Below are 16,717 nucleotides of genomic sequence, written 5' to 3' on the forward strand. Positions count from 1 at the left end.
TATTCACAGCTTAAATAAACGGCTATGTTAATTTTCAGGACCTAAAAATACAAACCCTGGAATTCAAGTTATTAAAATGCAAGAACTTGTTAATACGGTGTATTATTTTTTTCAGTTTGTGCTATTCAACAAGCTTTTTATTTCAAGACTTTTGGCATTGATTTTGTTCCATACAATTTTAAATGTCATAAAAAAACATGAACAGGTATTAGAGAAATTAAATTACATATAAACCAAAAATACAGTGTTACAGTGATCTCATAGATGGCTATGAGCCTGTTGGCTTAGAGAGCAGGTAAATTACAGATCATTTGATTATTTGAATAACTCCTAAAACTGATTAGAAATACTGATGACGGGGAAAAAAATTATTTTGGTTGAAGGAAACATTATTGAAATGAAAAAGAACCATTACATTGTTACAAAAATATTTGACTTGTAACACCTACTCTTGAGTATTAACATTTAATGACATTTTAATAACAAAATCGAATTTGTATCCATGTAGTTGAGGTCAAAAAAAATATTAATGATGCAATTATAAAACAATTTGACATTGTTAACACTTTTAATGACAAATTGTTTTGACCAATTTAATTTGTACCACTGAAAAAGGTTTTCAAAAATATCTGTAACAAAATTATAATCCACATATGACAATCAAAGAGTCAAAACCTCATAAAGCTTAGTTTAAGTTTGATAATTAATCTGCTGAATGACCCTTAAAGACAGTTGTAAAGATATAAATGCCATAATTAAGAAGGTGTCATGACAGTCTTATGCAAACACCTTTAAAACAGGAACTTATATGTAATATGTATGCTTTTTTTAAACTTACAAGCACAATCTTAGATTTGCCTTTTATATCACCATTTTATGGTTCATGGTTTTATTTGCATAGTATTAAATGTTAAAGTAAATTTGTTGGCCATTGATACATGTAAGCATATCAGTGCCTAATTTGAAGTATACTTGTTGGAGACATGGCTGTTATGGCTGATCCTCGCTCTGTTACCTTCAGCTTTATGCAGGACTGTTTGTCATCCATGGCTAGTATTTCAGGAGGCAGACACCAGCAACACAGACATGACTGAACAAAACAGAAAAAATACATATTTATCATATAATGTACCAGGACAACATCAAGTAAATATAGAGTTAAACTAAATAATTTCTTAAATAGGGAGCATAACAAATAAAATATAAAAACTTTTGAAAACTGGATTTTACAATATATATATATATATATATATATATATATATATATATATATATATATATATATATATATATATATATATATATATATATATATATATATATGTGTGTGTGTGTGTGTGTGTGTGTGTGTTAGTTTTATTTTATGTTTGCCATGATGAAAGTAAATAATATTTTACTAGATATTTTTCAACACACTTCTATACAGCTTAAAGTGACATTTAAAGACTTAACTACACTGTTAGACATTTCTGTAAATTACACAGTTATTTACTGTATTTCACCCAGTGTAATACTGCAAATTCCTTTTACGGTAAATAACTGTATTTACCGTTGCATTATGGGAATTTAGTGTGACGTCGAACAACATATACAGCGATGTACTGTATTTGTAAAAATTCGTGTATTATACTGTATTTTCCACAACTGCTTCAACGCCACCTTGCGGCGATTCGACTACTCTGCACCACATTTTGCCTGAGGACCCTGGAGCAATTCTGGAGGACAATTTATTAGTGTGCCTGAAGAACATACTGGATTTAACAAACTTTACTCTGGTAAGCTGAGGCAGTGTTTCATTTTACAGAATATTTTGTGGACGAGAATAGAACAAAGTAAAGTATAAAGTTGGCTATTATTATTTTCTCTGGCTTGGCGTTATTTCGCCCATTTGAGAAATATATCATATATTAAGATGTTACCTTTATTTAATTTATTACATTAACACTACTATTACTTTAAATAAGACTGTTTATGACTATTAGCCATTGTTCTCGTCATATCTTTTTATTTATTTACATAGGAACCGGTGTTGCAGCGGGTTTTGGTTTAGGAGGGAACCAGAGGTATGCAGACAGTTTTGGAGGACACTTAGCACGAGACAACGGTCCGGCAGAGAGTGTTTTCCCCCAGAAGAATATGAATGAAAGACCAACAAATAATCCAGGTAAAAGCGCGTCTGTCTGTGCTGACAACACTCGACATTGATTTGAGCACCTCTATTAGCATTTGTTTGCTCGGCAACATTGGCTGAAGCGATCTTAAAATGGTAATGTTAACTGTTAGCTAAACTGAGCTAAGTTTATACTGAATTGGACTCAAACTCATTTTAACGTGCAACGTTTAACTTATATTGATTTATACTATATATATTAGATGTTGTGAACTTATTTTTCTCTGGTTTAGAGTAACTTATAACGTTAGCTTGAGAAAATAACATCGCGACGTAACCTATAAGAACGTTAACGTAAATCTATAACGTTACAATATGCATAACGTTAGAGGTAAAGTTGGTTTTATATTCGCACATTCGTTCATTTAGAAGTCTCTATACTGTTTACCATGTTGAATATTCGATCAGAATTAGCATGCCAGTATGACTTGAAATAAACATTAACACTGTTTATTTGACCGTGAGCTTGTTGTACTTTGATAGTCATTAGCTGCTAAAATGATTTCGCTATTTAGAGTTTGCAAATAATACTTTTATGAAATTAAATTATTAAGGGGGAAGTCTGAATCTGCTAATATAAAACCAATTTTACCTCTATGCATTATGCTAATAACCACCTTTTTGCTATTTATTGTTTGCTAATTATTTTTTTATCACAACTCTTGACATTTGGTTTAACATAATTGTTACCATTATATTTTTTTCTGTTTAGATATGGCACTGGCACAGCAGCAGGTTTTGTCTGAAGAAACAAACAGCATTTCAGAGGAACATCTTGATCAGCACAGCCTTATGCTTAAAAAATAAGCAAGACCAGTAAGCAACCAAGGTAAACAAATAAAAAAAAGTTGTGTGGAGGTTGTGGATTGTAGCATGGTATTCTTATCTGTATTTTTGGCTTTTTTATGGTCTCAATATAGAATACTGGGAGCCTGCCTGTGCAAACTGGACCTCATACAACAGTAAGTACTGTACATCTATTTGTTTCTCAATATAGTAACATTACTTTTAATACAAAATGTGTCACATGTTTAGTTGCTAGCTAAATAAAAAAATCTTTTCCCTTTTTTATTAAACCATTTAGTAGGTTTTTTTTCATCTTTGTTTATAATATTTTTGAGCAGATTGAGGTCTGTCATGGGTCAGACATTTCAAAATACAATAATTAGTATTGGGATACATGCATTTGTCTATGTATTAAATGTCTTTTTCCCCATTTCATGTTGCCTAAATATTTTGTAATAAATAAAATAATACAATTTTTTGTATAAATAATTCCAGAGGATGAAACAAAATGCACAGCAACAACCAGAGTGAGCCAGAAGATAGCAGGAGAAGTAGTGAAGAGAATGACAACCATGAACAACAGTGAGTTATCCTTCTTTCACCAGCTAACTGAGAACTTGGATAGGTGAGACACTCTCAATAGTTGTATCAGTATTCAGTCAGTTTTAGTTTATTAGGAATACATAAAACAAATAGTCTAATCTGTCCTGCAGTGAATCAACCCATCACAAATGCTACAATGTTTTTGTAAAACCTTGTTAGGGAAAAAAATAAACAGGACATTCTGGTTAGTTATCTTTTAAACATGGTAGTGAGCAGGTTATGAGCAGGAGCCAGTTGCTCAGTACCAGCTGAAAACTACCCCAACCTAGCTGCCATGCTTCAAAATAATTAACCAGTATATGATTTATTTTTTTTTAAACAAGCTTCTTCTATGCTTATGTTAGTCTGTTTGTCCTTATCCAGAGTTCTTCATAATCCTGGACTGGGCCAAATCCTGACCAGATGCTGTGGTGGTCATGGAGGAGTGAATCCTGAAAGACACACGTGATCAATGAGTTTCCGCATTGATCCAATGGGCCAGCCTGACCACCCACTGGTGAACTTTCAAGCCTCTGGTGCCTAGACTGCGGCCTTGCACAAGTTTGGCTAGAGGAGAACTGGTCGTGCCCAACTGAGCCTGGTATCTCTCAAGGGATTTTATTCTACACTTTCGTCAGTTGGTGAAGTTTGTTCCATGCCACTGTCGCCACTGGATCACTTGGCTACGATTGGTGGATCGGTGGATTTGCTCTTCAGTGTTTGGACTTTCAGCAGTGACATTTACTGCTTCAATTCTGAAAACTGGACTGAAGCAGCTTCAATTTACAAGAACTTCTATGTTAAGCTGCTTTGACATCATTGATCTACATTGTAAAAGTGCAATAGAAATAAAGATGAATTGCATTTGAACATGTGAATTCAGACCTTGTTGAGCATTTGACACCAGAACTAGTAATATTTTAAAGTTGGGTTGTTTCTGAGTCGGCTAATAGTTACAAATATTTATTTTTCCAACAATATGCAATTCAGAAGTTTAAATTTTTATTGTACATGTATGTTCTAGTGCTTTGTGTGATTTATTTTTAATGTGTTGATTTTATTGCTTAATGTAATTTTCACACATTTTCCTTAAATGCTTTAAGCATTATTAATGTTTTAAAGAATGGAATATTTTGTAATTGTGTCTGGTTTAATGTCAGTAGTACTTAGTACAATTGTTTTTTTTTCTCAACAATATGCAGGTCAGACACTTAAATTAGTTTTGTACATGTATGTTAATGTGCTTTGTCATTTTCAATGTTTTTTTTTCTTAAAATAAAATATTTTGAATGATTGAAATGTAATGTTTTTACACATTTTTAAGCTTGTTTTAAGCATCTCCAATGTTTTAAATAAAGAGTGTTTATTTTGTTAATATTTTGTAATTGTGTCTTTTTTAGGTCTATAGTATTAAAATAATATTAATAAAATTATATTATAAAATATTTAGGACAAAATTAAAAGGTTTACAGTAGCTAACTGTTAACTTAGGTTTTTACAGTAGTTAACCATTTTCAGACACTACGGTAACATACTGTAAACGGATTTACAGTTGTATACTGTAAATCTAAAATACAGTAACTTACTGGCAACAGTGTTGCCAGTAAGTTACTGTAAAAACCCTTTGAAATGTCTAACAGTGTAGGTTAATAGGTTAACTAGGCAGGATAGGGTAATTAGACAAGTTATTTTATAATGATTGTTTGTTCTGTAGACTATTGAGAAAAAAAAATGCCTAAGCGGGCTAATAATTATGTCCTTACAATGGTTAAAATTAACAACAGCAAAAAAAAATAAATATGACTTATTCCAGAAGAAAAAAATATTATCAGACATACTGTGAAAACTTCTTTGCTGTTGCAGTTTTTTCCAATTGTTTACACACAATTACTTGTACTTCAGATACAATGACTACAACATTATAAGTGATGCACCAACCTCCTGAACCAATTCTACTAAACTACAAGCACAATTCCTGCACTCAAATTGCATATTTAAAACACACTTTTTCCAAAACACAACACACAATTCTCTGCATTTGGCACAATTTTCATGCAAAAAAATCTCTTTTCACAAGGAAATTGTAAAGTCAGTTGTCCTTCTTTGCATACTCACTCACCACCGCCCTGTAACTGTAACTGTATTCTGTAAATGCTTATGTTGATGGTATATGTAGACCACGTTATGTGCAACTTTTTGTCGATTGGGATGAACACTGTGTACACTGTCTTTGTGGGAAAAATAGAGTAAAATATATTTGGTACTGTGTATTTGTGTGTTTTGTATAAAAACAATATTCTGACATATTTTACAATGCACTAATGTAGGCTAATGTACTGTCTGTAGTAAGTGTAACACAAAAAAGGCTTACAGTAAGTCATTATGATAAATGGAGACGAAGCTGTCGGAGTGTTCAAATGTTCTTATAAATGTCTATTTATGTGATAGTTGGTGTGTGTCATTTGAAAACAAAATGCCATTTTGAAAAAAAATCACATTGTTTTGAACGTTGAGTTTCATTTTGCAGAAGAATTGAAGGGTTTTGCCCTATGTGTGTGTTATGTGATATGTGTGTAGAGTTCTGACAATATGAGACATGCTTTCAGAAAATGTGTGTAAACAATTGGGAAAAGCTGTAAACATCATTTGGGAAATATTTAAAAAAGAGAAAAATATTTAAAGGATGGCTAATAATTCTGACTTCAACTGTGTATGTTACATGAGTAGTTTTTTTTGTTTACATTTACTTTTTTTCACTTACATGACATTGCATCTTTATTGTGCATCATACTAAAAAGATTCCTGTCTAGTACATGTTAGACAGCATACTCTCATAAAAGAGTTCAGTTGAGTGCAAACGTGTTTTATGTAAATAATCTCTTAAATGCAGGGACCTTCATGTATGACATAAAATGTATTATTTCTATTATACTCACATCAAAAAACTGGAAGCAGTATTATTTATTTTTTAAATTATATATATATATATATATATATATATATATATATATATATATATATATATATATATATATATATTAGTGCTGTCAATCGATAAAAAAAATTAACTAATTTAATCACACTTTTTTTGCAATTAATCATGATTAATCACATTTAAAAGACTGAAACTTGCAATTTTAGCTATTCAAATGTAAACACAAGACAAAAACTATTTAAGTTCAAAATATAATTGTTCATTAGAATTTTTGTTTAATTTGTAACAAAGATTTCTTCATGTAAGCAACATACTTGAAATAAACCATCAAGATCCTGGCTTGACAGCCATATTTATTACAGAAATAAAAACACAGGCATGTTAGTGCCATTTGAATGTAAACATGTAAACCTTACCATGGTGCCTTACCATGTAAACAGCCATGTAAAACATTTTTGACTACCTTAAAGGACCACCAGAGTCCCGAAATGCGGAGGTTTTTCTTTCCGTTTGCCATGCAGTATCAAATTCAATTAAAACAAAAGTCGAAAGATTAAAAATTAAACATACAAAATTAGATGAAACGAGGAAACGCTGGATAACCGAGTAATGTGACATTAATTGTTTTATACTGAAACTTGTCTTCAAAAAGTGCTTCATTTGTCTTATCCATACTTCTGTGTATGTTGAACACACGTCAGCAACAACAGGAAAAAAAACCTGCAACTGCGTTAATTGCATAAATTTTTTAACGTGTTAAATAATTCAAATTAATCGCATGCGTTAACGCACTAATTTTGACAGCATTAATATATATACCAGTTCTTGGAGGGCCTTAGCTATGCAGTTTTGTTTCAACCCTAATTAAACACACCTGATCAAACTAATTAAGTCCTTCATGCTTGTTTAAAACCTACACGTAATGTTGAAGCAGGGTTGGAACTAAAGTGTGCAGGTCAGCGGCCCTCCAGGAAGTGAGTTTGACACCCCTGCCTTACATCATAGCATCATCATTAAGCTTACTGAATTTGTTTGAACTTTGAACTTACTCTGAAGCAGCTCTTGAAGCGCTTGCTAACCATGTACAAAGCAATTGGGTTTATACATGAGTTCACTGATGCCATATTGATCCCAATATAATCAAGAACCAAGAAGAAACTACATGTAAACAAACACAGTTTGATTATTATTAAGAAGAACACAAAGTAAAAAAATGAACATATTTGTTTTTACACTACATGTCAGAATTGTTGTGCTCCAATAGAAGGACATTGCAGTATTTTAACAAAAGCTTGTAAGACGAGATCCTACCTCAGAAGCTCACAACGGTTGGGGTCCCTTTCATCATAAATTGTACGTTGAAGAATACGACTAAGATGCAGTGGAAGCCAGCACAGTGCAAAGACTAGCACCAAACAGAAAACGGTTTTAGCCACCTCACGTCTCTGAATCATGTATAAGAAATAATAATAAGTAAATAAGTTTCCAATCATGTGAATTAGACATAAGTACATTAAATGATTATTACATATTTCAACTAATTAGCAGCAGAAAATATGATTATTATTTGTAAATAAGCTTATGTTTACTCTGAACAGTACTCTTTCAGTAATACTCTGACCTGTTTTATGTGATCACTGAGTGCAATTTGGACTCCATTTTTTTTCCGAAGCATTTCACAGGTCATAAGAGTGTAAAATATGGCAGTACATGTCAATGGCATGCAGAAGTAGAAGCTGAAAAGCCACCAATCTTTGGCTTTCTTATAAAACTGTAATTTAAGAAAGATTAATTTAGGGTTGCAATTTTTAATTGTTAGGCAATTCAAATATATATATATATATATATATATATATATATATATATATATATATATATATATATATATATATATATATATATATATATATATATATATAATATGCACAGGACATCTTTACTATATATGCAAACTGACCTGCATAAACTTGATTCTTTGCTTAGGGTGCAGAAGGCAAATCCTGAGCTGCTCTCCTTTGTAGTCCATTGTGATCATGTCAAAGGCAATGGCCTCTGGCACTGCAAGTATAATGGACAACACCCAAATCAGAATGATTTCAATGGCTGTCCATTTGGGAACACCAATGCCTTTGATGCGGTTCCAGGATGACACTGCTCGAAATCTTGGGAAAATGATTAGTGCCAGATGCAAAACTGATTAGTTAATAAATATTAAACAAAACAAGCAAATACAGTAAATTAAGAATACCTGTCTATGCTCAGTGCACACAAACTCAGAATTGTAATGCCAACTGATGTCTTTTGTATAAAAGGAACCAGTTTGCAAAGTCCAACACCAAATGGCCAATCTTTAGCCAGAAGCTGAAAAACAGGTACTTTTGTGTAAACATCTAAGAGCAAAATAAATAGTAAAATAATAATAACAAAAACATTGTTGTTGACTTCACAGTTTCAACTAAGATAAGATAATTTGTTTTTGGACCTTCAAGCTGTTTTGTATGAAATCATATGACGATTGCTTCTGTGAAATTTGACCTTTGAAATATGTATCTCATTGCAACTTTCAGATTTAACACCTCCAGATTAATATGGAAATGCAATATCCTCGTTGTAGTAGGCTATACTTTAAACGTATAGAAAGACAAAACAGTATTGCTAAATACTAAAAACATTTTATTGTTGTAATTAAAACATACTAAAATATAGTATACTGGTGCCGGAAACTAGATTTTGAACTGGACGTAATGATTTTGTTTAGAAACTGAAGGGGGAAAAGCATATATCCTAATTCACACACTTGGAACAATTTATTTTACATACTGGAACGATCATGTCAGTGAAGAACTGGGTTTCAGATTTCAGAACTGTGATCTATAAATAATGTTACAAGTGGCAAATTAGGAACAACTCACAAAATAAAAATATATTTATTTATGTATTTATTAATATTAACTTAAATACTAAATTAATTATTTGCGTTAAATAATACTTACCTTATACACATTGATGGGAATGTCTATCATGATGTGTAAGAGGTCCCCAAGCGCCAGACTTGCAATGAGAATATTTGGACCGTTCCGCATGCATTTGTTTTTATAAATGATTCTAAGCAGCGTGGAATTTCCGATTATACCAACTACAAATACAAGGCATGAAACCACGGTGTTAATATACTTGAAGGTGTCCCTGATTTCCGTGGGATCTGTACACATAGGAGGCAAAACTTTTGGTCGCCGAGGCATGGACTCGTTGATCTGGTTTCCTATTACAATCGTAGATTTTTGAGTTGGAGACAAAGGTCCCATGGAAAGCCGACTCTGATTAAAATCCTTTCCTTGAGCACTCATCACTGCAATGTGTTCAGTCAGGAGAAACAAAAAACAAAAAACGCATCTTGTTTCCATAATAATTTGGAAACGCATGACTATTTAACAGTCAGCACTGTTTTCTTTAGCATAACACAGATATCAACCCGTCTGTAGGCTAGAATTACAAAATCATTAATAAACCTATTGCAATAGTTTTCTATGCATGGTTCTTGCAGAAAAAGTCAAAATGAATACACGCACATGCACACAGACATTTGTTTAAAATGACAGCAGCGTTTCTTTCAAGGATTTTATCTTCTGTGCAGTTTCTCAGGAAACGACTCTTCTCTTTACTGGTTGTCTAAATACATTGACAGTCAAAGTGGACCAATGAGATGAAAGTGGGAGATAGGGATTATGTTGGTGTGGGTGTGATTAACAAATTTAAAAATAGCAACAGGAATAAAACCGGGACTATCCATTCTCATGCTCAAGATTATAAAATATGTGGTAGTATGAAAACATAATAGTAGTAAAATTTATTTTGCAATGTATTAAAACCGGGGCGGCACGCAGTGGCGCCCCCAGAAAATTTTCTTAGGGGTGGCCAGAAGAGGCCGCTCCAAATCTTGGGGTGACACACAAAAAAAAATAATGAATTCAGTGTAATGTTATATTTTTGTTTCTGGTAAATGAAATAATGTAGTTTTATTCATTTAATTAATTCTACTTGAAATATTGCAATTTATTCTTTGAAATAATTCAGCAAGTACATGTGCAAACCAAATAAAAATCTATGTTTAGTTTAAAAACACTTTTCATATACTGTATAAATGACTTCTTTTTTTACGTGCCTTTATTGTACATCATACGAGATATGCCATGTCTAAAATGAATGAAGATTAATGAGTTTATTATTCCCAGTGATGGGTTGCAGCTGGAAGGGCATCCGCTGTGTAAAAATGTGCTAGATAAGTTGGCGGTTCATTCTGCTGTGGTGACCCTGGATTAATAAAGGGACTAAGCCGAAAAGAAAATGAATGAAAGAATAATGAGTTTATTAATTACCCAAACAAATGAACAAACTGAACAAAAGGCATTACTATACACACTCACTATACCTAATAATATTATTTATCCATATTGCTTTTTGAACCATTTTATTAATGCAGCTTCTTCTATTGATATACTGTAGCTTAAGGTAAATATTAAATAGCCATTGCTGTCTATCGGGGAGGGTAGTGGTGGTTCTAGTTTAAATGACACCCTGGGCGAACCACCCTATACACCCCCACCTCTCTTGAATTGTTAGATTTGTTATTCAATAAATATAACAATTTATTTATATTTATTCTAAATAAATACAATTAATATTAATATACAATTATTATTCTAAATAAATAACAGAAATCAGTCCTAAATATTACTGGAAAACAACAACTGGAGTGATATGCCAACATCACTTAAGAAACCTTTTGCATGAAAATTAATTATGACAATTCTAAAGAATACAAAAAATGTATTATAGAATTATCTGTGGTCTTAGACCAGATCATGGCTGAGAAATCATGTTATGAAGTCTTACCTCCCTGACTCATTATCCCTCCTTTCTGCTTTAAAGACATGCTTAGTGAAAGTAACATCATCATCATCATCATCATCATCATCATTATATTATATAAACTTTAAACGACTTTCAAAACTCGCTGCGTGCCGACACTTCTGCAAAAAGGCTGTTACTCCGGTTTCACGGCGCATGAGCGGTGCCTATTATGTCAGCGTGCATGCAAACAACCAACCGGGATTCACACAGGAGTGCGTGAGGCGCGCGGGAATGGTTTTCCGCGCGCATGCGTCAGTTTGCTTTCACCAGCATTGAACCAGAGGGGGAGAGCTACGTCAGTAACACCAACAATAATTTAGTGACTGCATTTTATTTATTTATTTATGTATTTATTTATTTATCTAAATATTGGGAATTTATAAGTTCATTTAAATCAATAATGTCAACCGCAAAATTATATTGGGGTGGCCAAAGGGGTGGCCACAGGGGTGGCCAGAGTTTACCGAGGGGTGGCCGTGGCCACCCCTGGCCACCCCTTGGAGGCGCCCCTGGCGGCACGGTGGCTCAGTGCCAGTGGTTGGAATTGTCACCTCAAAGCAAAATCTCGTCTCAGCTGCAACAGCGTAGGTTCTAAGCCGGCACACGACCGACCTTCAACGTTGAAATATGGTTGAAATACGGTCAAATGTATTATGTATAATGTCTTTACCGTTGAACAGTTTAAATTTTTTTGGTAAACCAGTCTGCATGACCAGTCAGTTGTTGTTTCAAAGTTGAAACAATGTTGAATAATAAACGGTTGAAAAAAGTTACAGAAATCCTTATATAAATCAACGTTGACATTTTTTTTTTTTTGCATGATCTGTGTTGAATAAACATGGCTTCACTTCAACAACTTTCAAACGCACCTCAAAATTATACTGCTTCATAAAACAGGCACTCTCTAAAACAAAATGATTTAAATTTTTATATGAAAGTAAACATAGACATGATATAATTGAAAGCTAGGCGCCTCGTTGTACGTTTCGATCCATTGCTCCGATACGTCAACGCTGTATGGAAGGCCGTTGGGGCCAAAACGTTAATGCCCATTGGGGCCAAAACGTGTGCTACTTACGTATTCTACACGCCATCTATACAATGATCTTGAACTCCTAAAATTACCTAGGCACAGCAAGCGGTAAACAGATGCAACTATTGCAGCTTGAACTAGAATGAGGAACTCGTTTCACTGTCAGAGATGTGTCGCGACACATGGGGTGCAAGGCAATGTCACTGATAATGTATTTTGCATTCATGACGTTCAAAGTTTGTGTTTGATTTTATTTATGACAATTAGTACATTTTATGTACAGTACCTTGGTAAAACGGTGTAAACAATAGGTCTCCGGCAGAAACGGTGACATAAACAAATGAATAACCATCCATAATTCAACACTATTGTGTCGGTGGACTAAATATGCTTGATAGGATATTTTTTCTGTGGACTCTTACCTTTCAAAATAAACTGTGATGCACAGCAATGAATGCGTGTGTGTATTGTTATTACATGATATGTACGCCATATCTAATAAGCGTTTTCTGCAAAACTATATATAAACTATATTATAAGCTTTCCATTGAAAAATAACTACACTCTCAGAAAAAAAGGTACAAAATTGTACCTTTTAGGGTACAAATGGCCCGTCACTGGGGTGGTACCCTTAAGGGTACAAATTTGTACCTCTATTTAAAGGTACAAAATTGTACCTTCTATATTTGTACCCTTTAAAGGACAATTTTGTACCCTAGACACTGAAGGTACAAAAATGTACCTTTTTATATTATATAGTATTTTCAGGGTACTGACCCAGGCATTTTGATCATTTGGTGACTGTATGCACAAATAAATAAATAAAATATTTTGGTTCACAGATGTCCATTTTTATTTATTAATGTAGAAATATTTCATTACAACTCACAACTGAATGTGTTAAGAAATAAAATTACACAGCAAGTATAAAGCAGACATGTAAAACAGTAAAAATAACAATTTAGATAAGAATAAAAACTAAATAATCTACACTTAATACAAAGACCACAAGAAAACTGTTTAAGATTTATAAACACATTACACAGGCTACATCAAGTACTGCACTTTATAAAGTCCAAAGCAGAGGTGGGACCAAGTCATTGTTTGGCAAGTCACAAGTAAGTCTCAATTCATTGCCCTCAAGTCCCGAGTCAAGTCCCGAGTCAAGACAGGCAAGTCCCGAGTCAAGTCCCGAGTCAAAGGCAACAAGTCTCAAGTCAAGTCCAAAGTCCTGCAGTTTGATTTTCGAGTCTTTTCGAGTCTTTTTAACAGAAAAATAAAATATATACAGATTAGGTATGGTTGTAAGATCTGTATTAATTAAACAAACCTTTTTATGAAAGAACATTGCTCAGATATATAAAATACAAATGCAATTTTCTGAAAAAGTACTGAACAGTGCTGTGTCTCGTCTTCACAGCATAATGCACAAGAACGAGTTCCACCAAAAAAAGACTCCATTTTGCCTCACATCACACAGAAATTGCAGGTCTACTGCTGTCTAATTCATTAGGTTTAGTTGTGCTATGTTATGTCTTCGGTGATCAACTTGTGATTAACCAAAATTACATAACCTCAATGTGGTAGCAGACCAACTCCTGTATATGCTGCAAAGTTAAATTGAGTGAAATTGGAATTTTGTCAATTGAATCTTGTGTGTGCTAAAGAGATGGAGTTGCAAATCTGTCTAGCAGCAATGTAAAATGGTAGCACATATTGTTTATGAAGTAGGCTACTTCATACAAACAATAACGTTGTTTTATTCACATAGCGTTGAAGAGCTTTGCTCTCTACCTTATGTGATGCTCGTGCACAGATTTCCTCTGTTTGTGGACAAAACTGATTGCGACTTCTCAAATATACGCTGCTCACGCGCAAATTTTCTCTCGCTCTCAAAGATGCACTGCTCACACACAAATTTTCTTGAGCGCTCTCAGATATTATATGCAAACTCACAATTTGTGTCGTGTTCCCTCTTCCTTTCATGCTTTTTGATATGATTCATATTGCTGCACTGTTTAATAACAATACCCAAAATACTAAAATAGACTTACATATTAAATGTTTAATCTAATAAACCATAACATTTTTGGTTGTTTTATATGATGAGATATTTTCAGTTTCAAACACTTAAAGACAGAGAATAGACCAGTGGTGCCCCCCTGAAAATTTGCTTAGGGGTGGCCAGAAGAGGCCAGCTTCGTCAGTGGCACCAATCAATCCACAATAATTTAGTGGCTGCTATTTATTTATTGAAATATTGCATTGTATTGCATTTATGCAAGTAGATTTAAATAAATAATGTCAACAGCAAAATCATATCGGGGTGGCTAGAGTTTACACAGGGGAAACACCCCTTGTAAAGGGGTTTACACCACTATAAGGCACCCCTGGAATAGATGTTGGATGTAAAGAATACATTTTATTTTAAAAGCATTTAAACAAAAACTAATGCAAGCGGAAATGTAACTGTGATAAAATAAGGAAACACTTGATAAGGTATTATAGCCTACTGTACTATTCACTCTTCAAATAAATCTCACTATCAATCTCATTTTATCATGGCAGCTAAAATAAAGTAAACTAGTGTCTGCTGGCTTCCACTTTGCTGATGAGATTGTGGAGGACATTTTCCATGTCATCCTCTTCATTTTGAGGAAAGCTGTTCCACAGGGCCCCTAAACACGTATATTGGCATGTACTGTGTTTTGAACAGTAGCCTACTACAGTAAAGAACTTCAATTGATCAGTTGTGGTAATAATATATATTTGCTATGGTAACACAAGTGTAATATAAACAAATTACCCAGTGCTGTATTATTTTACAATATAGGGTATTTTATACTACAAATCACTACACTTTACTGTAGTAAAACTACACTTTGTATTTTATCTGTTCACTATTGTTAATACTACTATAATAAGTATAATACAAGTATACAACAAGTATAATACTCAAAAACACTAGAATTTATTAAAGAATTTACCTTAACCTTTTAGTTTTTGGTGTATTGTAAATAAATAGTAAAGCAAGAAAGAAACCATATCAACATTCTTGGAATAACCCTTCGCTAAGCCTCGCCCTCCTTAGTTACTGTTGCTACGCCTGTCAAGCTTTCATGCCTGGCACATCTCTTACAGTGTGTATGCGCTGGTGTCAGACATTCCCAAGGATTTATTAGTCATTTTTGACAAACAGGTGAGATATCTGAGAAAGCCAGACAAAAGAGGACTGCAGTATACATTACAGGGGTATATTCACAACATAATAGCAACTGATTAGAGAATAATTTTATCAAAATTGAAGCAAGGTTAGCCTAGCAACCTCATATGCTGAACATTCAACAGCATAGTTCATGCACAGCAGGAGAGGTGAAATTATAAAATAATATAATAACCTAAGAAACTGATAGATTTGTGCCGAATATTAGCATCATTGACCCATAACAGTGTACAGTACCTATTACTGTCAGCATGTTTGTGTGCTCTTTATCCAGTTTTTATTCAAATTTGCAGTTAAGTGGAAGAAAAAAAATTGAAATGCAAATCAAAGTATAAATAACAGAAGTGAACAAATAGATATTTCCTACCAGCAAATATTAGTGTATGTATTTATATGCGTTACAATGGCGAGGGTTTAAACTAAGCAGTGCTCATAATATCGAGTGGAAAAAAAGAAAAAGACCGCTGGTAAACATAACCTGCTTTTTTTTTTTTTTATAAGAACACAGTTTAGATCTGTTTAGGATAAGAGGAGTGTGAGTTATTGCCACCTATCACTGAATGTGAATATCGAAAACAAAATCAACTTAGCTGTTAACTCCTTTACCGCCCCTCACACCAAGTACACCCGTCTGCAGCCCGCAGATCGGGGCGGGGCTGAATATGGGGCGGAGCTGAATGTGCAGCCCCGCCCATAAATGGGCGAGACTGAACATGTCACTCCGCCCACAAGTCTTTCATTGGTTCATGGAAACAGACGTTGATGTAATGTATGCTTTCGATTCCGGTTTTCATCTCTGCATGGTAAGTACACATCTTCTGTCATGTAAATGGTCAAATTATAGTGCAGTACACCTCACGTATTATGTGTCATTTATTTAATTAAAGGCCTTTAAGGAGATATGAAGTTTTAAAGCCTAAAAAAAAATGTTTTCTGTGTTAGGGTTGGCGTTTTCCAGGTTGATCGTACAGTTGGTGGTTTTATTCACTTAGAAGAATAATGTAAACTTTAAAGAGTTTTGAGCAAAACAGTTCATCACATGAAGTTTATTAATATCAAAGATAACAAAATATATTT

The 16,717-nt window shown here is 33.5% G+C and overlaps 1 protein-coding gene and 1 long non-coding RNA gene across 8 annotated transcripts in view; one reads left to right on the forward strand and one right to left on the reverse strand.

Moving 5' to 3' along the window:
• ednrba (endothelin receptor Ba) overlaps positions 1–10,105 on the reverse strand; it is a 29,938-nt gene extending 19,833 nt beyond the window's left edge. Inside the window, exons 1-8 of one of the 7 annotated variants that reach the window (XM_068222534.2) lie at positions 9,467–10,105; positions 9,294–9,344; positions 8,722–8,834; positions 8,431–8,635; positions 8,095–8,244; positions 7,785–7,918; positions 7,523–7,631; positions 1,016–1,090 (exon numbers count right to left, since the gene is read on the reverse strand). In XM_068222534.2, the coding sequence (XP_068078635.2) occupies positions 1,016–1,090; positions 7,523–7,631; positions 7,785–7,918; positions 8,095–8,244; positions 8,431–8,635; positions 8,722–8,834; positions 9,294–9,344; positions 9,467–9,895 (1,266 nt within the window). In that variant the 5' untranslated portion in view covers positions 9,896–10,105. Of the gene's footprint in view, positions 1–856; positions 1,091–7,522; positions 7,632–7,784; positions 7,919–8,094; positions 8,245–8,430; positions 8,636–8,721; positions 8,835–9,293; positions 9,345–9,466 lie in introns of those variants that run through there. The other 6 variants (XM_068222547.2, XM_073908132.1, XM_068222590.2 and 3 more) reach the window with 6 other exon arrangements.
• LOC141385757 (uncharacterized) lies at positions 1,501–4,909 on the forward strand. The gene is made up of 6 exons (XR_012406733.1): positions 1,501–1,775; positions 2,021–2,164; positions 2,883–2,999; positions 3,091–3,132; positions 3,452–3,538; positions 3,923–4,909. It is a non-coding gene; the product is annotated as an uncharacterized lncRNA (long non-coding RNA).
• Positions 10,106–16,717: the final 6,612 nt, after the last annotated feature.

Source organism: Danio rerio, chromosome 1 (assembly GCF_049306965.1).
Source record: "Danio rerio strain Tuebingen ecotype United States chromosome 1, GRCz12tu, whole genome shotgun sequence".
Taxonomy (NCBI): Eukaryota; Metazoa; Chordata; class Actinopteri; order Cypriniformes; family Danionidae; genus Danio; species Danio rerio.